This window comes from Sebastes fasciatus, chromosome 11 (genome assembly GCF_043250625.1).
Source record: "Sebastes fasciatus isolate fSebFas1 chromosome 11, fSebFas1.pri, whole genome shotgun sequence".
In the NCBI taxonomy this organism is placed as follows: domain Eukaryota; kingdom Metazoa; phylum Chordata; class Actinopteri; order Perciformes; family Sebastidae; genus Sebastes; species Sebastes fasciatus.
In genome coordinates, this window is record NC_133805.1 from 28,596,013 (window position 1) to 28,621,594 (window position 25,582).

A 25,582-nucleotide genomic window follows, 5' to 3' on the forward strand; every position below is an offset into this window, starting at 1 on the left:
TTAAGTTGTAAAATGAGTCCTTACATGCTATTGAAACATGACAATGTAAAAGAAAAGAATTCAAAATTCTTCCAAGTATCTAAATGAAACTTACAGGTGCTCTGAAAGTCATTGTATGAACTAGATAGTAAGATTTAACCAGCTGAAAAAAAACAACTTTTAATCTCCTTTTCCCTTAACCCACAAACTACATTGTTAAAAGCTACATATAATTTACAAAATAGTGTTAAATATTTTTAGCCTCTTAAATAATTTGACAACAAATCATGAAACAAACCATCAAAGAAATGTCAGTTCTACAAGAAAAGCATGAAATAACTGCTTTTTCTGGCCTTGATTTTTCTTTTTTTGTATTAATTTATCTAATTTGAGGGGCGGCAGTATAGCTCAATCTGTAGGGACTTGGCTTGGTAACCACAGGGTTGCCGGTTCAAGTCCTTGCACGGATCAAGTACAGATTGTGGAGTCGTAGCTGGAGAGGTGCCAGGACACTGCCGGGGGTGCCCTTGAGCAAGGCACTGAAACCCCTAAACTGCTCCCTGGGTGCTGTATAGTAGCTGTCCACTGCTCCTAATACTAGGATGGATTAAATACAGAGAGTACATTTCATTGTGCTATGTGACAATAAAAGCTGATTTAAATAACATTTTTACATTTTACATTTTACATTTTACATTTTACATTTACATTTACATTTATATTTACATTTATATTTAATGTATGTCTGATGATGATGATGATGATAGCCCATAAGTGAGGGCAGGATATGATTCATACAGCTGGTAATTTACTGTTATAGCAGTATTACACGAAAAAATGACTTATTCCAAAGTTTCTTCGGTTAGGAAAGAGGTTCTTTTATCCAAATGTCTTTAAATGCTACTGATCTGGACACATAAATGTTTCTTTACAGCTTCACAAAGGTCAGACATTTGATGATGATGGTTTTGGGTTGTTTTTTCTTCCCATCAGCAGCTCCATAAACTGTTCCTCTTGTTTTATGATCCAAAGGGAACCACTTTACTTTGTGACATCATAGCGTCATCAGTGTGTTTGGTGCTAGATGTGTTGTGTCTGAACCGCACCGTGTGTCTCACAGGCCTCTGGGTGGAGCAGAGGAGAGGAGGAGTCAGAGAGGAGCGGAGGCGGGGTCACGGTGCTACGGCTCACTGGGAAAGAAAGTGGAAAGTGAGAAAATACCTGAATGGACAATCTGGAATAAGTAAGTAGTATTTTTTGTGTGTAAAATGTGTTGAAATGCTGCTGCTGCTGCTGCTGGTTTATCTGGGTACATGCTGAGCTGCTGTAGAGCAGACGGAGAGAGGAGGAGGACTCGGTGCACCGGAGGAGATCTCCGGTTTCTACAAACAATAGTCGACAGGACGCGATGGTCGCCTGTTTTTTTTAAAACCGCAGGGAAGTTTCGGACCCTCATCGGCCCTATTGTTGTCCTCACCGAGGCCACGTAGCTCCGTGGAGCGGCTTCAAACGCGTTTCTGAGTTATATACATATGGAGGATGAAACACGTCCAGACAGAGATGCGCATGGAGGGAATCATCGGGTTTGATTGTAGGCCGATGGTTTTGATGATTTCTCTCCGTGGTGAAGGACTGCTGGGATTTTGAGTGCGTCCATTCATTTACTGTATTGGAAAAAGGAAAGGCGGAAGAAGGAAAAGGGACGAGCTCATTTGGATCATTTGGCATCAGGACTAGTCCAGACCAGTGTGGCCTGGGAGTCTCCCATTGTCCTCCAGACTACAACACACTCCTCTCTCAGTCTCTAGGTCGAACAACTCTTCATATATTCACACCCAAATGCTCCTCACAGTAAGTTCAGCCTCTCAGTAGCCTTTTGTGCATGTGGATTATTATTGAATTATTGATGCAGCTTGACTCTTGATCCATGTTATCCACCAGTAGGGAAGCTCAAAGGTGTCCAAATAATGCCTTTTTTGTTGCGTTGTTCAAATGTTCAAAGTGAAACAGTGTAGTATTGTTAATGCAGTAGCAACAGGCCCTGCTTTATTTTAATAATCAATCAATTGTTATCAAGCAGAAATGGCAAATATCTGCTTTATTCCAGCTTCTTAAATGAGAGGATTCGATGGTTTTATTTGTTTTTTATATATATATATATTTGAAAACTGAATATCTTTAGGTTGAAGACAAAACAAGCTATATGCAACAAGCCCTACTGTACTCAACATTCATAGTAATACTCCCAACTTACAGGCTGTTTCAATGCATGTGTGTCAACACTACCTCTATAGTGAACTACAGCTGTACATAATGTACTGTGATTAATACTGTAAAATTACAGTTACAGTCAATTTACAGTGATACTTTATAAAATCAGCAGGTATATGAGGAAACCAGGGCCTGTTGTTGCTACTGCAGCAACATTACTACACTGTTTCACTTTGAACATTTGAACGGCGCAACACATACCTGCTGATTTTATAAAGTATCACTGTAAATTGACTGTAACTGTAATTTTACAGTATTAATCACAGTACATTAAGTACAGCTGTAGTTCACTATAAAGGTTTTGTTGACACACATGCATTGAAACAAGCCTGTAAGTTAGAGGAGTATTACCATGCATGTTGAGCACAGTAGGGCTTGTTGCGTATAGCTTGTTTTGTCTTCAACCTAAAGATATTCAATTTTCAAATATATATAAAACAGATAAAAGCATCTAATCCTCACATTTAAGAAGCTGGAATACAGCAGATCTTTGCCATTTCTGCTTGATAACAATTGATTGATTATTCAAATTGTTGTCAATTAACTTTCTCATCCACAAATCAATTAATAGACTAATTGTTTCAGTGCTATTGTTCAGGAAGCCCGTCTGTCTTTAAGCTTAAACGGTCAGTTTCACCTCTTATACCCCCAGTGTGTCTGCTTTCGTTTATTGTCTAATAAAAGGAAGACAAAGTCCTGAACAACAAAACATTATTAAGATGAAAACAAACAGGTGTCTGACTTAAGAAGTAGTAGAAAATAAAAAGCTGAAAAATCATATTATAAGCAAATAATCATTAAATTTTTTTTCAGGAAGCAGAGAAGGTAGAAGGTCTTTTATATATCTGTTGTCATGTCTGTAATCACATAACATCGTTGAAGGTGCAAAATAGGTTTTGTCAGTTTACAATGATGTGACACAGAGAAAAGCAAATCATCACATTGGATAATCTAGAAACTAACAAATACAAAACAATTATTAATCAGTAAATTGTTGCCAGTTAAAGAGTAACTTTGGTATTTATCAACCTATTTTCCATGTTTTTGTGTCTAAGTGACTGATCATTGAGGGAGAACGCTGTAGATGGCAGCTGAGAAACAAGCTGTGTCAATGTAATGTTATGTTCACTAAAAGTGCTGTTTTTTGCCACTGACAGACTATTTTAAGTGTCTGACAACATTATGGAAAGGACCCTACAGAGAAATAACCTTTTTCTTACCTTTCGCTTGATCTGGTCTGTTTGTTATTGTCCTGCTCATGGAAAAGGTTTGTTGTGAAATCTGAATATCCTTATACTCAAATAAATACAGAGGGCCATCGAATTCAAAGACCTTGTCCACATTGTGGAAATCATCTAAATATTCAGCCATGACATTGCAAATCTTTTAGCTAACACTAAGCTTTCTGTTCTATAACACAATCAACTCTGCCCGGCTGGCTCTCGCGTTTCCACCATGAATGTATTCCACTATTCCACAGTCGTCTTCCGACAACATGTCACCTCACCAGATTTCACGAGACATCTTCTGGAGCGAGACTCTTTCACATAATGTTGTCAGACACTTATAATAACAATCAGAGCCTGTCATGACAAAAACAAGCACTTTTAAAGGACGTAAATGACGGTGCCAGCTTGCCCCAATAGCACCATACTACAGCCTGTGAGCAGCTGCCGTCTACAGCGTTCTCCCTCAATACTGGACCAATTTCACAAATTGTTGTCGCTATTTGTCAGTTAAGGCCCTGACACACCAAGCCAACGGTCGGCCGTCAGACAGTTTGGGGCCGTCGATGAGCGTCTGTCGCCCTAGTTTTTGCGGGGTGTCGGAGCTCGACGTCGTTGAGAGAAATCACTCTGAATCAGCTTAAACGAATGAGTGCTCGAGAAGAGAAACAGAAGTGAGGAAAGCAAGCCAAAGAGTAAAGTTAAGAGGAAAAACACAGAAGGCTCTTCTCATTTTCATCTTCATCTCATCTGATCATTTCAATACTATATTTACATTTTCACAACAACATGGCCATCTGGAATGAAGCTAAGTGGTGAGTGAGAGTGGTGTGAAAATGGTCGGCAAACGCTGCTTTGTTTCATGTACGTATCATAACAACGGCTTGTATACGGCTTGTATATCCTTGCGGTTTCCCTTTTCGAATGAGCAATAAAGACTACTGCCGCCTGCTGGTGTGGAGAGTTGTTTCCTCTCACGCAGGCGCAGAACGTACATGCTAACTGGCCGTCAGCTATAGTCTGCGCGTGTTCAAATGCAACTTGTCGGCCAAAACAAAGTCGACGTGAGGCGACGCCTTCATTGTCGCTAGTTCTTTAATATCAGTGTGGTGTGTCTGAGCCTTTAGACACAAGAACATGGGAAAATTGGGTCCAGGTTGAAAAATACCAAAAGTTACCCTTTAAGTTTCTGTCATTTTACTAACCGAGTAAACCAAGTGAGTATTTCGGCTGCAGTGCAAAACCTTGATGGATTAAAACTAAGATGTATCCGTTCTCTTTAGGAGAGCTGATGCCTGTGCTGACCGTGTGTGGACTTTCATTGGCTAGAAAATAGTTCCCAATGAAAACTGTTACATCTGTAGATCATCTAGTGTAAGTGGGTACGTTGTTCCTTGAAAGGAATGTTGTTGTTGAGTTTTATCAAATGTCATTTTTAAATGCTTTTCATTTAAAGCAGCCAGGATCTTAAAAGCTGAGGAGATACAAACTGAAACTAGACACAACTATCGGGGTAATAATGTTTATAGTTTGGATGAAAAACTAACCATTAGAGACGTTTGTCTAACTGGATTTATTATGAAATATATATATACTGTATATATACACGCCCCATACTGTCTAATGGACCAGACTTGTGTATCTGGACCACATCAATCTCATTGAGCCACTTCCTGTCTCCTCAATACTTTGTTTGGATATGAAGACAGATTGTGTGCAGGGGGACTCTTTGAATCACAGCGCTGAGCAGAGGACAGGCCTGTTGATCCAACCATATCCTGTTAGATTCACACACACACACACACACACACACACCTGCTCCGGTTTGCTGGCCATGTGTGCACGAAGGCTGACAGTAGCAGTTGTCTTGTTTTTCACTGGTTTTACTGATGTCGTCGCTGGCAGCAGTGGGTGGTGGTCAGCCCTGTGTGTGTGTGTGTGTGTGGCCCTGGTACAGTGACGAGCCTCTTCCCCTGCCGGTCCCTGGGTGTGTGCACGCTTATTTTCACAGTTGGCATATCAGGCCTCAAATGGCTGTTGAATGGAGCGGGTCATTTCAGAGATGGCCCAGATTGCTTCTCCACCCTGACAGCTGCCGTCTCAGTGCCAGCAGCTTGAAATGTTTGATGACAGCTTGATTTCTTTTTGCCTTTGGGAAAAATAGAGGCTGTTAAATCCTACATCTGCTTGTTTTAAACGTAATGTGACACAAGCTGCATGTTTACAGCAAAATTCCTGATTAATTTTTAGTTGTTTTTGCGATTTATTGGGCAGCATGAACTTCCTGACCTTGATTTTTAACATCAACTTCTTCACTTTTACAAGGCGAGTTTAATTTATTTATATGACACCCAAAAGCACTTCAGAGTGCTTAACATAGTGCAGAGGATGCATTAGATTTAAAATACAGGCATTAAATACCAAATGCAAGGATAGAAGTCATTTTTAAAAAGCAAAAACAGAAGTGCATGTGAACGGTGGTGGGTAATTGTGAGTGCTGGAAAACAAACATCAACTACAACAGAACTCATTAAAGAAATTAGATATAGCTCTAATATTTGTGAATATTCATTTTAAAAGCCAAAATCATGCATAGGGCTGTATTTCGTTTGAAATATTCCAATACTGGTGCCAGTGCAATACATTTTAGTACAGATACCAAAACAATACTTTTTTTCAATACCATACTTTTCTTTCAGGAAGCCCATTTTCATTTAAAAAAAGAAGCCAATTTGTTTCCTGGATTAAAAGCAGTAAAATAAGAACGTTGCTTAAAACAAATAGACTCTAAAATGAGCACAATTTGCATTTAAATAAGGAAATATCTGATCAATTTGTGGGTAAACAAGATTAAGAAACATCTAATGAGTTGTTGTTATTCTGTGCTAGAGACACATTTCGGTTGGTACCAAAAACGTACTTCAGTATTATATCATGATGGTGTATAGGTGGACTCATGACTATAATTTCTACTTAGGGGTTGTTTTAAAGTGCAGCGTCTATAAGCAGGACTGAGCACCAATGTCATGTCCTGTAATTTACTTTAATTTAATTTAATGACTTGAGGAGAAGAAGGGATACGCAGATTGCAAAATTCTGGGCCGATACTGGTTTAAAATAGAAATTTGGCCAATAATAGCCGATATTGATACAGATGTGCTGTTGTTTATTTCGTTGTTATTTATTCCCCCTTTGGTGCCAGGAAACAAAGATATCTTCATTATAAAAAATAACTGAACCATCTTCACTCTTAAAGTAATTCAACCCTTCATTCATATCTTGAATGAGCACAAATTAAATCATACACATTTATGAAACGAGCTTTAAAATAACCTTTTTTCACATGAAAAATAAATGCTTCAAAAGAATTAGAAGACTTTTTTTTATTCAAAAGAATAATTATTACCTAGCCCAACAAAAACATTTTGTGAAACATAAATTAAATGTAATAAAACACAACATTTAGCCGGCACAAAATGAATGCACAATAACAGATAAATATCAGCCACTGCCGTCGGTGAATATCATCTTATTTGCCGATAGGCCGATTGCAGTTAACGAGGCAAATATCGTCCGATACCGATGTTCGGCCGATAAATCGGTGCATTCTTAGTTTACATTCTACATACGTTACATATGGTGACAAAAAAGCTCAATAAATTGAACGAAAAGTAGCACCAGAATGACACCTGGCACCAGACCAGAGTGTATGTAGAGAGATACAATTTGCTGACGATATAATTCAAAGAGAAATACATTTTGAATTAGATTTATTTTTCTAGAATACTTTGGTTTGTTTTTTTGGAGTTTGTTTGGTGGCTTCTGTCAGAAAATGTCTAAGCTCATTACCACTCAGTATTTCTAAAATACTATACGGCCCTTTCTAGGAGAGATCCTATGTGCTTATAATAAAGTAGCATAAGCTCGGCTTGTACAGAAAATCTATCTAATATTATCTTTGCTATCAGTTAATGATAGCTATTAAATGGCTTTATACTCCCTTTGCCCAAGCCAAAAACCCGTCTACCCGTGGCACTAGTCGGCATGCAGCCCAACATCATTACTGTTTGATCTGAGACCACACACCTCCACAGATTACTGAACCGGCCGACTGTTGGCAGCTCTGTTAAACGCAGCCCAGAGTGGAGTGAACAAAGGTCAGTTGCTTTTTTTAGAAGTCAGACTTTGACTTTGAGGCAGCGTTGTGAGAAAAGAAAAGAAATAACCTGAAGAATCACACCAGTGTTTTAGTTAACAGTGGCTGTCCGGGAACAGTAAAGAAATGAACCTGTGTGTTCACAGAAGAAGCCGATCAAAAGCCATCAACAACGTCAGGTGATGTTTTTACAGAACAAGCTGTCACTTGTGTTCAGATGGCACCTTTTATACTGTGTTGCTTTAATTTAACTTTAATGCTGCTGTGCTGACTGAAGTGGGAGAGAAGAGTCCTGGTGAAGCTCATTAAGTAGGCCATAGGACACTGGGATGAATAGGAAACCTTACTCCATCTCAACACTGGACCACACCCCTGTAGATCAAGTGCTCCGTCATATTCTCACTAACCGTCTGACGGAGAGGCCGGCAGGTCGGCAGACGGGCTCGTCTCCAACTGCAGTTGTAGTTGTCGTATAGTAAATAAATGGTGTTTTAGAAAGTGCTGCTCAAGGACCAGGGTAAGGGATACACCTGAAGATATATAATATAAGATACCATATTGTACAAGTGGTTATGTTTTATGACTTTTATCTTCTATAGCCTAATCACATGTTATTACAGGGAAATATGCTTATTTGCTTTCTTGCAGAGAGTTAGATGAGTAAATATGAAGCCAGCAGCCTGTTATCTTATCAAAACAAATGGAAATATGCTGGGAATAGGAGAAAAGGGCTAATCTGGCTCTGTCAGAAGGTAATAAAATCCCACTAGCAGCACCTCTAAATATGAAAGTATGTAAAGTATAAAAACAATTCACGTTTTATGGGGTTATGTGCTGGACTGTTTACTGGCTGGGCCTTCGCTGTTTCCCTGGGAACTGATCCCGGCCAAGTAATAGTCCGAAACATATGCCCACTTAAAGGGGACATATCATGCTCATTTCCAGGTGCATACTTGTATTTTGGGTTTTCTACTAGAACATGTTTACATGCTTTAATGTAAAAAAAAAAAAAAACATTATTTTTCTCATACTGTCTGTCTGAATATACCTGTATTCACCCTCTGTCTGAAACGCTCCGTTTTAGTGCCCTGTCTCTTTAAGAAAAGTCCAGTCTGCTCTGATTGGCTTGTGAGAAAAATATGGTGCACCTTCGCAAAGGTAGTTCTCAAGCTGTGGGTGATATATTCTAGTGAGCCTGCATGTGACATAGGAAGGGGAGCCAGATGTTGAATCACATGTTTTCTGATCTAGGCAGCCCACAAAAAACTGACTAGGTTGTCTTTACAGTTTGTGGGTTGGTAGGTACTCTAAATACCCAAATGTATACGCACAAGCACTGAAAAATTTTTTTTTTTCATGACATGTCCCCTTTAAAGCGGTAAATTAAATTTTTAACACCAGTTTTTGTACAGATGAACTGTTTTAAACCAGATCTAATGTGTTAATTGTGAGCTTTACAGGTGACAGCAGGTGGAGTTTGTTACTTTTGGACCGAGGCAGGCTAGCGGTTTCCCCTCGTTTACAGTCTTTATGCTAAGCTAAGCTAATCGGCTGCTAGCTCCAGCTACATATTTAGCGTACAGACATGAGAGTGGTGTTGACGTTCTTTTTCTAACTCACGATAGGAAAGTGAATAAATGTAATAACCATAGGGGCCCTCCACTGATTGTATTTCACTTCCAGAAAAGTAAAGGCTCAAAGACTCAAATCTCCAAAAATGTGGGATCCTACATTTCCCATAATGCAACCGAATAGCATCTTTCATAAGAAACCTCCCTGCCTGGACAACACCCATCTTTCAAACTCCACGCCTCCAGTTTGTAACAAACTCTCTCTGTTAGAAATTTGTCTCCAAGTCAAAGTTGAGATTTTCCTTATGACATCACTGTGACATCATCAAGGTTATTTTCTCAGATAACTGTTTTTATAGGCTGAGTGCTAACGATGATTAATAAACAGATCTTCTTGTTTCAAATTGGTGGAGAAAATAGTTTCAATTTTATAGAAATAAACTGAGAAGAGCTGCAATAACAACCAATGACATCCAGAATAACTGGTCATTGACACTAGTTAAAACCAATCATAAGCAGGCCAGGAAAGGAACTATCATAAACTAATATACTAAAAAAGTAAATATGACTGTTTGTGATGTAGATTGTAGGTCATATCATCCTGCCCTGTTATTATGTGAGGCTAGAGTTACAAACCAGTTCCTTTGCTCAATTCAAGCTTTTGTCTCTTTTCAAAGACGTGAGGTTTCATGTAGACTCTAACCACTTTTCATATGCTTTTCATACCATATGTTTCTCATTATGTGGATAGCAGGTCAAGCGCACATGTAGTGACGTCATGTTGACATGATAGCTGAAAGGTCAGTGCTAAAAGTTGATGTCAGTCCTTCAGAATGAAAACAGGAGGAACTTCTTTGTGAAGCCTTTTTTTTTTTTTACACTGAATTTCAGCAGAGATTCAGATTTCTTCCTCCACTGTAGCCACAGAAGACCAGAATGCAATGCAGCCACAAAATAAGTTTGGTTTGGACGAAACAATATTTGCATAATCATCAGTCTACATGTCATACTATTCACAGCCAAGTCAGAAACTTATATTTAATGTATATGCAGAGCTGGGTTATAAACAGTGGGCAACTCCGGGTCTGAGAAGTGAAGCCAATGCTGAAGTGCCTTAAACCTGCATTCTTTCTAACAGCCAGCAGGGGGCGACTCCTCTGGTTGCAAAAAGAAGTCTGATTGTATAGAAGTCTATGAGAAAATGAGCCTACTTCTCACTTGATTTATTACCTCAGTAAACATTGTAAACATGAGTTTATGGTCTCAATCGCTAGTTTCAAGTCTTCTTCAATACAGCATGATGTTCATTTAGTCAATGATGGTCCCATTTAGAGTCAGATAGACCATAAAGCAGGGGATGCTTTAGGCTGGGGCTACCTGGTGATTGACAGGTCGCTACCACGGCGTTGTCCGGTCTGGGAGTTGTCTGTGTTTTTGTTTTTAACCCTTTCAAAGTGTGTTTTCAGTTCATGAAAGTTAATTATAACCTTTTTGGTCGCCTAAAAATGTCTTATTCATCGCTTGGTTGTACTTAGCTCCACCCTCTCGTGTCACTTGTGGTAACAAAAAGCCAACATGGTGACGCCCGAAATGCCGAATTCAAGGCTTCAACACGGCAGTCCACAAACCAACGGGTGGCGTCACGGTGACTACGTCCACTTCTTATATACAGTCTATGGTTAGGATTCAATACTCACAACATAATCGTAATGTGACAAAATTCTCACAGCAAGATATCATGACTCCCAGTTTTCCTCACAGCACGAGATATTAGATACATGAGGATATACTTCTATACAGCTTTGAAAATGTATTTACTAATCACAATATCATAATTTGAGTCAGGGTATGATCAGGGCTGCAACTAACAGTAATAAAAGGCCCATCACAATTTCTGAAAGCCAAAGGTGATGTCCAAATATGTATTGTTTTGTGCGACCAACAGTCCAAAACCCAAAGATAAAGTCGGATCCCTGAGGATAACTTTTCTGAGTAAAGCCTGAAGCAGTTCTTTCAACATTACCCATCCCCAACCCTGCTTCATGAGACAGATTGCAGAGCAAGATATATTGACGAATACTTACAATAATATCATTAAATGTGTTATTGTATGTATGTATGTATGTAGGTATTCATGGTCCTCAGAGGATTAATCTCTATTTTGTTTGGGTGACCCTTGACTTTCATTTAACGTCACCATCAGGACAAAAATCTTCCTTCACCTAAATTTCTATCATTTTTCTGTATCTCAAAAACCATTTGCAAAATGCGCTTGAAATTGACTGTATTCATGGTCACCACACCGACCTTACCTGTTGCATGACTGTTGAACTATATTTTCCAGTTGTACACAGGAAATGTAATGGGCAGATTGCCCTAACATTCACTGAGCACTTTCATGCTGTCCATAGGATTATCTCTTTACATTTTTGACACTCTGACACCTCCACCCAACCCGGAGTAAAATGTAAACCTTACACGCAGCATACCTCACAGTATAAGTAGGGCTGCCCCCTCTTAGTCCATTAGTCGACTAATCGGTCATTTTGGTCTTAGTCGAATAAGATTTCTTTAGTTAATTAGTCGTTTTTTCTGCTTTTTTTTGGTGCTTTTGTGTGATTCTTTGTGGAGAAACTCAGTTTTACAGATCTGTCGATTAACTCAACTAATCGATTAGTCGACAAAATCGTATGCGTGTTAGTCGACTAACAAGAGGATAGCCTTAAATATAAGGCGATGAAACCCTTTTGATTTGAATTACTTTTCCTTTTAGTGCCGTCCTCACAACAACCTTTAGTCATCACCACAATATTTGCTGTTCCCAACACGTTTGTGTTCCACCTTTAGCGGCCACTGGTGGGGGTTTAGATTTCTATTCATGGTCCTTTTAATTCCTCCCTTTTGGATACATATGGGACCTGTGTGGCTCTGGTTATTGTTGCTATACCTAATGAGATAGACATTTGACAGGTTTGCGTCTGTGAAACTCCTAAAAACATTTAGTGTCACGGATCATACCGTGACTCATAGTGACTCATCGTGCAGTGTACTTGCTTTAAAATATGGACTGTATTACTGTAACTGCTTAATTGTTATTTATACGAGGTGACGAGTAAACATAAGGCCAAGTGATGGATTCAGATTGTTATTTTGGCCAACATTTCTCTGTCTGGCAGGGCAAGTTCCAGCTAAACTTCCACAGCCATTAGATAAAAACACTGTTTAGATTTACTTTATTGCCGGTCTTAGAAATATGTGGTTTCTGTGGGAGTCTGCGAGTGCTCTCCCTCAGCACATTTCCTACTTTACTCCACTTAAATCTGCTCCTCCATGTGAATCCGCAGCGACTATCTGAAGGACCGATCTTGAGTCTTGCCGTTTCTTTTTCAGCGTAATGTCATGCAACTGTGCAATATCTAAAATAAGCGTTTGCTCGTGTGTTGCGTGACATTCGGAGGGCCGATTCCTCTCTGTAGCAGAGAGATATCATGTGGTCAGCATGAAACAGTTTACTGCACTTTATATGACATAAAAGCCAGCACGACTGTGTACATAAGATGTTCATTCCTCTGCCATTACTAAAGATAAAAGCTTGTGATGACACACCAGGAAGAGGCTGTTACTCATTTGAGTTTTGTGGTTTGGAATAGGCATGTTGAGGTTTTGCACATGGCTGCAGGGATTCAAAATCTCCTAGTCTGGTAAGACTTAGTGGGTTTATTGGTACTGGATGAGGGGCGCTTCCTCTTGAGACAAAATATGACTGTAAAACAAAGGAGTGCGCGAGGAATATGATGAGGACAAACTCACAGAAATCCCACAGACAGATTCGTCGTCGCACAGTATTTGGCTTGAAGGGAAGTGGGTTTTAAACACAATGGCGTTGATGGAGCAGAAAAGCCACATTAAGTTAAATCAGGACCCCGTATGACAGCGATGGCAGCCAACGTCCCTCTCCATTTCCCACAGAGGTCCAATCAAAGCCAGCGAGCGTCACCCGCCCTTTATCAATTAACCAGCGTATGACAGTCCAACATCCGTCATGCCAACACTTTTATTTTGGCGATTTCTCCCCAGCGTGGAGAACAGTGTGGCGGAGGGCGGCGTAAGGTCAGGTTTCCACGGCAACTGTCAACCTCCAATCCCCCTCCAGCTGAACACCCTCTTTCATCGCCATGGCAGCGGAGAGGCCCTGTTTCCCAGGGGACGAGGGGAGTGCGGGAGGGAATGTGAGACGGCGAGAGGGAGGGATAGGGCAAACAAGTTTTGTGAAAACACAGTAATCCAATATGGCCGCCATTGTGTCCGAGCTAACGGCGGCTAAAGCTGGCTTCTTGGTTAGAGGAGATACAGTCGTGTGATGATTAACCTCGGGCCGAGACCCGGAAGACGAAGTGATATACGAACACGGGGCAGAAAGTGAAGCCTCAGTCTAATGTGTGTTAGTGTCACTAGATCACAGTCCTCAGTGTGCCGGGGTGAGAGGTTTGATTCCCACGGGAGCTACCAACCACTTACATGGACTCTTGATTTAAAGGCTCATTTTACGTCATATTTCTACAATTAAACTGACTGATGTGCATGTTTGAATCCTTCCTGAAACCTGAAACTGATCCGGATAATCTTTGAGCGACTGTTTCTTTTTGCCGATGTTTCTAAATTGGACACTTCATACCTGAATGTTCTCACTTTTGTAATGATTCCCTCACATTTTTATTCTTGACAGGTTGGAAACATTTAGAGCATCAAAACTTTACATTTAAACCAGAGCTGAAATAATTTGCTGATTCATTTTTAAAAGTAAAATGCTAGACATTTGCTTGTTCCTGCTCCTCCAATGTGAGGATTTGCTGGTTGTCTATATTTTATATAATTGTAAATTGAATATATGTGGGTTTTGGACTGATGATGATGATAGTACATCACGGCAGCTCCATTTGCAACATCAACAAATTCAAAAATTTCAAAAGGTTGCATACATTTAACATAAAATTACATTCACCGAACACAATATGTTCAAGACCCTTCAATGTACATTTGATCTGGTCTTGAATATACCAGATCATTTGATCTGGGAATGAGCTCCATATTAAATTTTTTGGAGTGACACAAATACAGTGCTTAAGTCTAACCTTATTAAATCATGAAGCCTGTATCTCTGATTAGATGGCAGTTATTAGCTGGACCAAAAAAGCAATTTTAAGATATCACTTTTGACATTGTGATTGGCATTTTTATTACTTTTAGGTCTGCAAGTAACGATTATTTTCATTGACGATTAATCTGTCGATTATTTTCTTGATTAATCGATTAGATGTTTGGTCCATAAAATGTCATAAAATGGTGAAAAATGTCAATCAGTGTTTCCCAAAGCCCGACACGACGCCCTCAAATGTCTTGTTTTGTCCACAACTCAAAGATCTTCAGTCATAGAGGAGTAAAGAAACCAGAAAATATTCACATTTAAGAAGCTGAAATCAGAGAATTTAGACTTAAAAAAAAGATTTGAATTGATTAATAGATTATCTAAATAGTTAGCGATTTAATTTAATAATTGACAACTAATCGATTAATCGTTGCAGCTCTAATTTTAATTTTTTACATTTTACAGACAGAAACTATCCATCGAATTAAAATAAAAATAGACCAATCGATAAGGAAGGCAAACTTTAGTTTCAACCCAAATTTAAATCCAAACTAAAGACATTTAAGTTGTGTAAGGAAAACTGTCTCATACATTTAAGCTTAAAAATAAAAAACCTCCAACAGATCAAGAGTGGATGACATGACATGACATGACAACATCTAGTAAGAGGCCGGCATCAGCCCGGTGTATTATTAACAAGCTAACGCCACTAATTTCTTTAACGCATTAACACAAACCATCTGTCAGAGGTTGTAGCAGGCTCAGAGAGGGCTAGAGTGAAGATCACTCTGATCTGGCATCATATGAAACTAGAAAACCTAAGGAATCCACTGGTACCAACCATGTCAGACTAGCTTGTCGTAAAGGAGGTTAAATTCCGTTTACACTGACACACTGACAGCTGTTGTTGCCTGTTGTGCTGCAGTTTGCCATGTTATGATTTGAGCATATTTCTTTATGCTAAATGACGCTGCATATTTGTCCACTCCATGTTGATAAGAGTATTAAATACTTGAAAAATCTCTCTTTCAAGGTTCATTGTGAACAGATAAAAAATGTGTGATTAATCTTTGATTAATCGCGATTAACTATGGACAATCATGCGCTCAATCACAATTAAATATTTTAATCGATTGACAGCCCGAAAAAAACAACCCATAAACGATCAAATGAAGAAATAAACGGTGAAAAACGTCACCAAAAAATATTGGTTTGGCCCTAAAACTGTGTTTACAATTAATGCTATTTGTCAGGTTTAGTTCTGAAATCATCAGAACATAAATCGGTCACTTAAAGGGGCCTTATGGAGTTTTATTATAAACAAATGAAATGTGTGTTTACATTCAGTTTTCCTCACTAAATGTTGAAAGCGTTTCCTTCCACATAAAACATTTGCAAAGTTTCTTTTTATAAGTATTTTAAATCCAGCGTTATTTACGAGCATACTTCTTCTTCTTCCCTACCTTTTACTGGCAGATCTTTAAAACCGTATTATAAAAGTTGTAGTCAAGTTTTAAACCGTTACATTACTTATTCAACGTGCTGTTTGAATGCCAGATATAAAGGCAGTGCTTCCAAATGATGTTTATCTAGTCGATTATAATGCATTATTTAAAAAGGAAGTACCGAATAGACCCTGAGGAGCTTTAAGTGTATCCGTCTAGATGGTCTGGTGTGATAACTGCTAGAAACACGAGGCAGGAAGCTCACCAAGAAGGGCTTAAAATAATAACCCTTCCCTGTATTTTGTGTGATGTCCCGTATAACCGATGATTGATGAGTGCTCAGGGTCAGTTTTCATACATCATAATCCAGAGCAGATAAAATGTGGACAGCTGTATGTGATCCTCAGCAGAAACTGAAGTTTTAACCATCACTCTCTCTTTGCCCGTCTCTTTCAGATCGAAGCCGACTCATCTCTCCCCCGCGGCTTCTCTCCTACCCGCCGTCCTCTCCCACCCCTTTTCTCCTCCTCTCCCTTCTCCTGCTCCCTCCTCGTCGGCCTCCAAGATAGATTCCCTCAGGAGTAAGGTTGAACTGCTCAAGCTGCCCCTGGCTCTCACCACCAAGTCCATCTCCGAGCGCAAGAGCCAGCTTGGAGGAGTCGGCGAGCATCGCGGCACGGGGGGAGGAGGAGGAGGCGGGGCTCGTAAAGTCCGCTCACCGCCGACCCGAGAAATGGACAACGAGTCGCAGTACTCGGGCTACTCGTACAAATCCTCCCACTCCAGAAGTTCCCGCAAGCACAGGTGGGTGTCACACAGATAACATCATTTTATCATCCTCTTCCTCTCGCTGGCATTTTACCAACAACCACTGAACGTATTCAAGTTCTATGAGCACTTTTTATATGTTTGCTCCTGTTGGTGGAGACCGTTATGTGTACAATATGGAAGAGTTTCGATAATCATTCCCCTTTGTCTTGGCCGACAAGTTGCATTTGAACACACCGCAAAGACTACAGCCGACGGCCAGTTAGCACGTACGTTCTGCCCCTTTGCGTGAAATTCTCCACACCAGCAGGCGGCGGAAGTCTGTATTCGTCATTTAAAAGGGGAAACGGGAAGACCGAGGACGGCGGATATACTGTACAAGCAGTTGTTATGATATGTAAATGAAACAAAGCGGCGTTTGCCGACCATTTTCACAACACTCTCATTCACCACTTAGCTTCATTTCAGATGTTCATGTCGCTGTGAAAATATCCGTGTATTGGACTGATCAGATGAGATGATGAAAAATTAGGACAGCCTTCTGGGTTTTTCCTCTTGAATTTACTCGTTGGCTTGCTTTCCTCACTTCCGTTTCTCTTCTCGTGCACTGATTTGTTAAGGCTGAACAGCCAATCAGAGTGATTTCTCTCACCGACGACGAGCTCCGCCGCCGATTCAACATGTTGAATCGACCGAAAAACCTTTGACACAGACAGACTAGAGCGGGACACACCGCAGAAACTAGGACGACAGATATTCACCGACGGCGCCAAACTGTCCAGCAACCGACCCTTCGGCTTGGTGTGTCAGGGTCTTTAGGCTTGATTTAGGATAGAAGTCCACAATACATCACAAAATATACTCTATGAAATATCTACATCCTCAACATAACTGGAGCCACAATGAGAATTCAACTTTTTGCAGCAGTTATTAAACTATTATCATATTCAACCCATTATTTTATTAAGGTGTTCAGGGTTGCTGTGCTTCAACGAATCCTGTATTTCCCCCCCAATTTTTCAAAAATAAATGCATAAATAAAACCCAGTCGCTTTCAAAGAAAACCATGTAACTCCAAGTTTGGTGATTTAAAATTTTTATGATAAATGGATAGTTTGAGGCAATTCTGCTACTTCAAATCTTGTAGAAAACTTTGTTTTTCTCTCATGCCTCCACGGTGAACGAAGAATAAGAAAACTGAAAAATGCATTGCCACAAAGCTGAAGCAAAGACTATATTTTTCAGCTCATGAGAAGTTGGCATTTTGGAGACGCATGACTTTCACAGGACAGCAACAAAATTTAGGCTAAAAGTGAAGGAGCAGCAACTCATGTTTGTTCTGTTGCTTTTGGGAATCCGAGTAAAAACGACTTCAAATCTTGTACTGTATGTCTGTCTGATTGATATACTAAAGCACGCCCTGAACATGTTACATCCAAACATCTTTCACAAGGAGAGTAAAAGAAAGTAACTCATCCAGTAACCCTCCCTGTCGTGTTTGTCTTCCAGGGACAGGAGGGATCGCCACCGCTCTAAGAGCCGAGACGGCAGCAGTCGGGCAGACAAATCGGTCACCATCCAGACTCCTGGAGAGCCGCTGCTGGATGCCGAGTCGACCCGCGGAGATGAAAGGGTCAGTCACCCTGCTTTCTACTCACGTTTGTCCATTTTAAAGCCAAACTTATTAATCTGCCACTCATTAATGACCTCTGGTATTTGTTTAAAACACAATGGCTGTTCCAAAGGTGTTTATTTCTTTGTGAATGTTTTGTTTGGTAGTTTAGTTCCTTTAACAACTTCAAACTATAATTTACTTTAATCCTATCAAACATTTAGTTCGATATGATCCCTTTTTAAAAAGATTGTTCTTGTGTAGAAGTGTCTTTCTCTCCATTCCTCTGATGTGTAGGAGCTGCCATAAACTGTATATAAAGATGGTCGACATGACAGCTCCCCGAAAGTGAAGCCAAAACATCTGGGATATTTTAGCTTCACTTCTGTACAGTGGGAGGAAGTGGAGACGCGTCGTCCATCTTTACATACAGTCCGTGGTCACTGCGTTTCAGTGCTTGTCAGTCAGTTATGGAAAGAGCAGGTGTTGTCTGGTGGTGTGAGTCTTAAAATACCAAAGACATATTATATTAGGTTTAAAAGGCATGTGTTCATTAAAGGGACTGAGGATGCTTGTTTGTTCCTTTATGAAGTGAAGAGGCGTCTTTCTTTAAATAGTAAAGAGGCATTTGTATTAAAGCTTAACCAACCCGTCACCCTTTCTGGCTCGTCTGCTGGCCCACAAACGGATACATAGATACAGGGGGGGTTGATTTCTTATATAATTTCATAGAATATTTGAATTTTTCTGTAATCATGACAGAGTTTACGGACTTGTCTAATATTTTTTTCTGGTTTTCTTTTCAGAAATGGAGGATTAAAATATCTGAAATGATGCTTCTGTAGTTGCTTAGTCTCTCTTTACCTCCTGAACACCTTTCATATAAATATATTGGGTTTCTGCCTTGGTGCAGAATAGATTCTCACTAATTGTTTGATTCATTACTTAATTGTTACCCTATAAAAGCACTAGCCAGATCTGATTAATAATTTTATTCAGTTATTTAGTAAAAATACCAAAAACATATTTTGGTAAAACCTGCAGAAAAGCCCAGATAAGCTTGTAGTTCTTTATTTTAATTTCTTACTTATTGAGTTCTTGTATTGACCATTTGTTGCTATTTTGTAGGTTTTATAGACGGTGGAAATGAACCCTGAACACACATGAATCTTGACATCTTTATCTGTGTCTTACAGGATGATAACTGGGGCGAGACCACCACGGTGGTCACCGGCACCTCAGAACACAGCATCTCTAACGAGGACCTGACCCGCGTCACCAAAGATTTGGAGGAGTCGACTCCCCTGGAGTGCAAGCGCTTCGTTGGCCCGGCTCTGGGAGGCTGCCTGAGCTTCTTCGCCCTGGTCACACCTCTAGCCTTCCTCATCCTCCCGCAGGTCCTGTGGCGTGACACCCTCAAGCCCTGCGGCACGCCCTGCGAAGGCCTCTACGTCTCCCTGGCCTTCAAGCTGCTGGTCCTGCTCATCTCGTCCTGGGCGCTGTTCCTCCGGCCGCCCCGCGCCACACTCCCGCGCTTCTTCGTCTTCCGCTGCCTGCTGATGGTGCTGGTGTTCCTGTTTGTAGCGTCCTACTGGTTGTTCTACGGCGTGCGGGTGCTGCAGCCCCGGGAGGAGGACTACAGGGGGATCGTGGAGTACGCCGCCTCGCTGGTGGACGCCCTGCTCTTCATACAGTACCTGGCTCTGGTGCTGCTCGAGGTGCGACACCTGCAGCCGGCCTTTTGCCTCAAGGTGGTGCGGAGCACGGACGGAGCCAGCAAGTTCTACAACGTGGGCCACCTCAGGTTAGTGACACAATGGCAAACATGATGATAACATTTTCTACTGAGTTCTTGATACTTTTGTTACTGAACAAAGATGAAGAGAAGAACTTAATTTGAAAATATTTAATATCCATTTTTGACAAAATAAGATCAGGCTACACCAAAATATCAAAGTAGGCTATTGGTTAAAACCCATGTGTTGGACATTTTGAAGGTGCTAAATACAAGATTGGGAGCATTTCTATTGCTTCTCAACGGCTCTCAACATGGCAACGGCTATCCGTAGCTCGCAGCTAACGGTGCTAACAACGCTAAACAATGTAAACAACGGCAAAAGTGCTGACAGAGCTGATAGTGTTAACCTGGGGGGGAACCGGAGGCTGGGTGCTACGCTTCCGCGACGGCGTCGTCAGCCTGGATGGCGTTGATAGCTGTAACTGCCGTATGAGAACAGTGCAGAGCGGCAGCCATGAGTTAGCCAATGGGGCACGCTCACTTACACGAACATGCACTAGAAGGCATACATGGCCGGCTCGGTGATGTCAATAAAGCAAAGAGAAACTCAGATTCCAACACACACACACACACACACACAGAGGGAGAGAGACTTCATTCTCTACTCAGGTAGACATTAATCCGCTATATCTTTACATAGACAATAGTTGTTTGATACTATATTAATGCTCTGGATATTGAATTTAGCACCTTTTAATGTGATTATAGCGTCTTTAAAATGATTCTAATGGCATATGTTTTAGGATACAATCCTGTGTAACAAAATATTCTGTGCTCTGAGGTTCCACTTACTAACTTTTCTGAGCTTTTAACTACATCTTATGGTCTTCCTTAATTCATTCAGCTTCAATTAGCTGCTGTTGCCCCATTCACTCTCTGCTCCTCAGTGTAATTTAAATAGTTTTTCTATACCGTAATACATACTTGGCCCCAAATTTGCTGTCTGGCAATTTGAATGAACAAAGAAATATCGTTCTATCTCACCAAAATTTTGCGTATGTTTGGAGCGTTATTTGGCCTCCTTCTCGACAAGCTAGTATGACATGGTTGGTACCGATGGATTCTTACACCAGTATCTTCACTCTTCACTTCAATCTTTCAACATCTGAAAAGAATATATTTGAATTCACTCCCTGCGTATAGATACAAGAATAATAACCTCATTTGGAAAGTGTCATGCTGTTGACTGTTGTCGTCATGTGTGTGTGTGTATAGTTTATATCCAGTCAGCAGCTGATGGTAGACCTGTACTTACTGAGGCACTGATGATTGACACGCTGTGTTTTAGTATCCAGCGGGCAGCTGTCTGGGTGTTGGACCGTTATTACAACGACTTCTCCGTCTACAACCCGGCGCTGCTCAACCTGCCCAAGTCCATCCTGTCCAAGAAGATGACCGGCTTCAAGGTTTACTCTCTGGACGGTAAATACAGCCTCGTCACAGCTCTGACGCCTGCTTTCTAATCCATAATCCATAGCTTTTGTCTCCCATTGTCATTTGTTGGTCAGGACCAGATGACACATTCAATGACATATACTGAGGATGTTAAACCTTAAAGCGGCTGAAACTACTCTACCTGTGAATGTGAATGTTATTTCTCTCTGAATATGAGCATCACCTGAAATGTAATCTTTTGCATGTGTTGTGTTGTAGAAAGCACCACCAATAACTCAACAGGCCAGTCCCGGGCCATGATAGCAGCTGCTGCCCGGAGGAGAGACAACTCCCACAACGAGTTCTACTACGAAGAGGCCGAGATGGACCGCAGGGTCCGAAAACGCAAGGCCAGGTCGGAATGATGTTCCTTAACTTACTAATACTTGGTGTGATCTGACAGCAGGGGATTCATTGTGTTGTGTGACTGGTTGGAGCAGCAAACAAAAGGCAGACAATGACGATGCACATAGAGACACTTCCATGCAGTATTTGTCTGTGTGTGGAGAGAGGGGAACCCTGGGACTAAAGTGGTCATTTTAGGCTGAACACTCATAATTTACAACTTCAGTTTTTGTTTTGGTTCAGGGGTGATCTTTTCTCTCTCAATTTCTCCTCTTGTTTTAAACATAAATTCAACTTCTGTCCCTTTGCTTCCCAGTGGAAACCAGGAATGGGTGGCAAACAAGAGACAGAGAGGGAACGAGAGAAAGTTAACGCTGCTCCCTCGTAGTCAATTAGTCGACTAATCGGTCGTTTTGGTCTCAGTCGACGAAGATTTCTTAAGTCTTTTAGTAATTTTTTATACTTTTTTCATGCTGAATGCCTTATTTCCAAGAAACTTCTGAGCACATCTCTGGTAAACACAAGTTTAAAGTGGTGCTTTTGTGTGATTCTTTGTGGAGAAACTCAGTTTCACAAATCAACTAATCAATTAGTCGACAAAATCGTATGAGTGTTAGTCGACTAAGAATTTCTTTGATCGAGGACAGCCCTAGTTTCCAAAATGAAATGGTGTGTTTCAAACACTGTGATAGGATAACTTGCTTGATTCGTCGAAATGTCAAGCAAAGTTTAATCAAATTATCTCAAATTGGCTTGAGATTTGTTATATTCAGTGGAAACTGTGAGTATATCCAGTATTTTCCCAAGTCCAAATCTTGTTTATTGATGCTCATGGGCAGCTTCAAACCCTTAAAACCACCTCATGATCTGGACTAATCACATGTAGTTTATAAGTAGTAGGTTTAGTCGATTAATCAATTAGCTGGAAAGACAGATATAACTGGTTGCTCTGTGTACTCAACCGTAAGGCAGAAAATGTATGTAAAAAGAAAAATCTGAAATACCAAATCCAGCTTCTTAGTTGTGAAAAATGGCTGACTTTCTGTTTTATATCAGAATCACATTGGCCAAGTATGTGTACACATAGAAGGAATTTGACTCCATATTCATATCATGTAAACTAAATATCTTTAGGCTTTGGACGGTTGGTCAGACAAAGAAAGACACTTGAAGACGTCACGTTGGGCTTTAGGAAATTCTGATAGTCATTTTTCATAATTTTCTGACATTTTATACACCAAAATATTAATCAAAAAATGTCTTAATAAATAATAAAAAATAATCATTAGTAGCAGTATTAGATTTATATATATATATATATATATATACATATATATATATATATATATATATATATATATATATATATTACTGTTTCTAACTCTTGGTAGAGTCTCTGTGAAATATATCACAATTCTGTAAGTAAGTTAGTAATAAAACTGACTGGTTTATGGAATAATTGATCCTTTATATATTTACTTATAATGTTCATCAGAGCACAGCCAACATATGCTTGCTCTTGTTTATCTGTATCGTAGTTAAACAAAGCATTTGACTGTCAAGATATTCAGATCGCACTGTTTAAGCAACGGATAGGATCTTCTATATCAATAGAGATTCTGCTGAGAGACAACAACATATCTGACTATGTCTATAATGATGCCTTTTCTCAACCCTCCAGGTTGGTCGTGGCGGTGGAAGAGGCCTTCACGCACATCAAGCGTCTCCATGAAGACGAAGTCGCCTCGTCCCCGAAACACCCGAGGGAGGTGATGGACCCTCGGGAGGCGGCTCAAGCCATCTTCGCCCCGATGGCCCGAGCCATGCAGAAATACCTGAGGACCACCCGGCAACAGGCCTTCCACAGCATGGAGAGCATCCTCACACACCTGCAGTTCTGCATCACACACAACATGACGCCCAAGGTAAAAGAAGTGATCACACAGCAACAAAAGTACTTTACTATTAACCCTCGACAGAACTGTTTTTGTCTTTTTAAGGGGGGTACAGGGGGACTTTAGGGGAAGATAGCAGGTCAACAGTAGATGTCACATAGAAGTTGTGTACATCATCTGAAAGCTGTGAACCTGAAGATTATTTTGAGATGCAGCTCAGCACTGTGTGTCAACTTGTTCTTGAAATAAACTTTAATTAATTAATTAATTAATTAATTAATTAATTAAAATAAATTGTAAGTATATAAGGGCTTAGAACATTATGATGGAAGTATGTGATGGACATCCCCATGCTCTATTATGACACCAAGACCTTGAGGAACACCACAGAAAAAGCCATCCTGTGATTTGGTATCAAAACCTTTCAACATTTGGCGATTTCTGCAAAAATTGCATTTTTTGCCGATTGGATGGCGAGCACTTCTGTTGTGTAAACTGCTCAGAAACCCCCTTATTGTCAATCTACCTAGGAAAGCCATCCATCCTCTGAATGCTCTAGGTCTCTAGTTTGTGGCTGTGAAGTTTCATGAGGCTGTGATTATCCTAGAGGTCACCACAGGTCATTTTATACAGTGAGGTCAAGTTTCAAAAATGGTCTCACTACAATGAAATGGCTACTATGGGGACTAGCATCATCACACATGAATACAGTTGGGCTCATTGGATCCACAAGAGTCTCAGCTTTACAGTGATACCCAATTAATGCAATTCTAAGACTGTTTAGGGACCCCAGTATGCAGAAATATTAAAACACACCATTTTAGAATAGGAGAAAATAACACATTTGTACGGCATTCAGAAAACTGCATGTGATTATCATAAAGTGGGCATGTCTGTAAAGGGGAGACTCGTGGGTACCCATAGAACCCATTTTCATTCACATATCTTGAGGTCAGAGGTCAAGGGACTCCTTTGAAAATGGCCATGCCAGTTTTTCCTTGCCAAAATTTAGCCCAACTTAGGAGCGTTATTTAGCCTCCTTCACGACAAGCGAACATGACACGGTTGGTACCAATGGATTCATTAGGTTTTTCTAGTTTCATGTGATATCTGTACCTTCTAAAACTGAACCTGCTACAGGGTCTCAGAGGGTTAAAACCATGATAACTGACTTTCTGCATCCTCCCTGTCAGGCTTTCCTGGAGCGTTACCTCTCCCCCGGCCCCACCATGCAGTACCAGCAGCAGAACGGCAGGGGGCGCCAGTGGACCTTAGTGAGCGAGGAGCCGGTGACCTCGGCCCTGCGTCAGGGTCTGGTCTTCTCCCTGCGCCGCCTGGACTTCTCCCTGGTGGTCACGGTGACGCCGCTCCCCTTCCTGCGGCTCGGGGAGGAGTTCATCGACCCAAAGAGCCACAAGTTCGTAATGAGGCTGCAGTCGGAGACCTCGGTGTGAAGGCGTCTCCTTCTCCCAACGCTGTCCTCTCTCCGTGCTCGCTCCTTGCTGGATGTGGCGGGACATGTGGAGGCCACGTGGTCCACTCCCATATCCAATCATTTCCTGTCTGTGACATTCAAGGAGAGGAGAATCCTCCTCCTGTTTTTATGATCACCACAGACGCTCTGATATCAAACTGTGATCAGCTCAACGATTGTTCAAACCTGGAATCAAACAGATGCCTTGACTCTTTCCTTTCCTTTGTTGTAAAGTCTTTTACAACATGCTGTAAAAAAAACAAAAAACCTTTTCTCTAAAGGGGACTTTTTCTCTTTTTGCCTCCTCTGTTGCTGTAACCACTGGACTACTTCACTGCGCTGACTCAACACATGACCACCAGAGGAGGAGGATTACATCACAGTTGTCACTTCCTCTTTCTTGTGTCTTAAGAAACAGACTAACTGGAGCTCAGCTCTGACTGCGACGCTGGTGTACCACTG

At 40.7% G+C, this 25,582-nt stretch overlaps 1 protein-coding gene across 3 annotated transcripts; it reads left to right on the forward strand.

Moving 5' to 3' along the window:
• The first annotated feature begins 1,080 nt into the window (after positions 1–1,080).
• LOC141777636 (vang-like protein 2) lies at positions 1,081–25,387 on the forward strand. 3 transcript variants are annotated; one of them, XM_074652087.1, is made up of 8 exons: positions 1,081–1,222; positions 16,251–16,598; positions 18,072–18,195; positions 19,371–19,978; positions 21,261–21,394; positions 21,626–21,761; positions 23,433–23,676; positions 24,840–25,387. In XM_074652087.1, exons 2-8 carry the CDS (start codon positions 16,528–16,530, stop codon positions 25,098–25,100), a joined length of 1,578 nt encoding a protein of 525 aa, XP_074508188.1. In that variant the 5' UTR covers positions 1,081–1,222; positions 16,251–16,527; the 3' UTR covers positions 25,101–25,387. The 3 variants fall into 3 exon arrangements, with proteins under 3 accessions (XP_074508188.1, XP_074508189.1, XP_074508187.1); XM_074652088.1 differs by having other exon boundaries at positions 1,215–1,830; XM_074652086.1 differs by lacking the exon at positions 1,081–1,222 and adding an exon at positions 7,652–7,811.
• Positions 25,388–25,582: the final 195 nt, after the last annotated feature.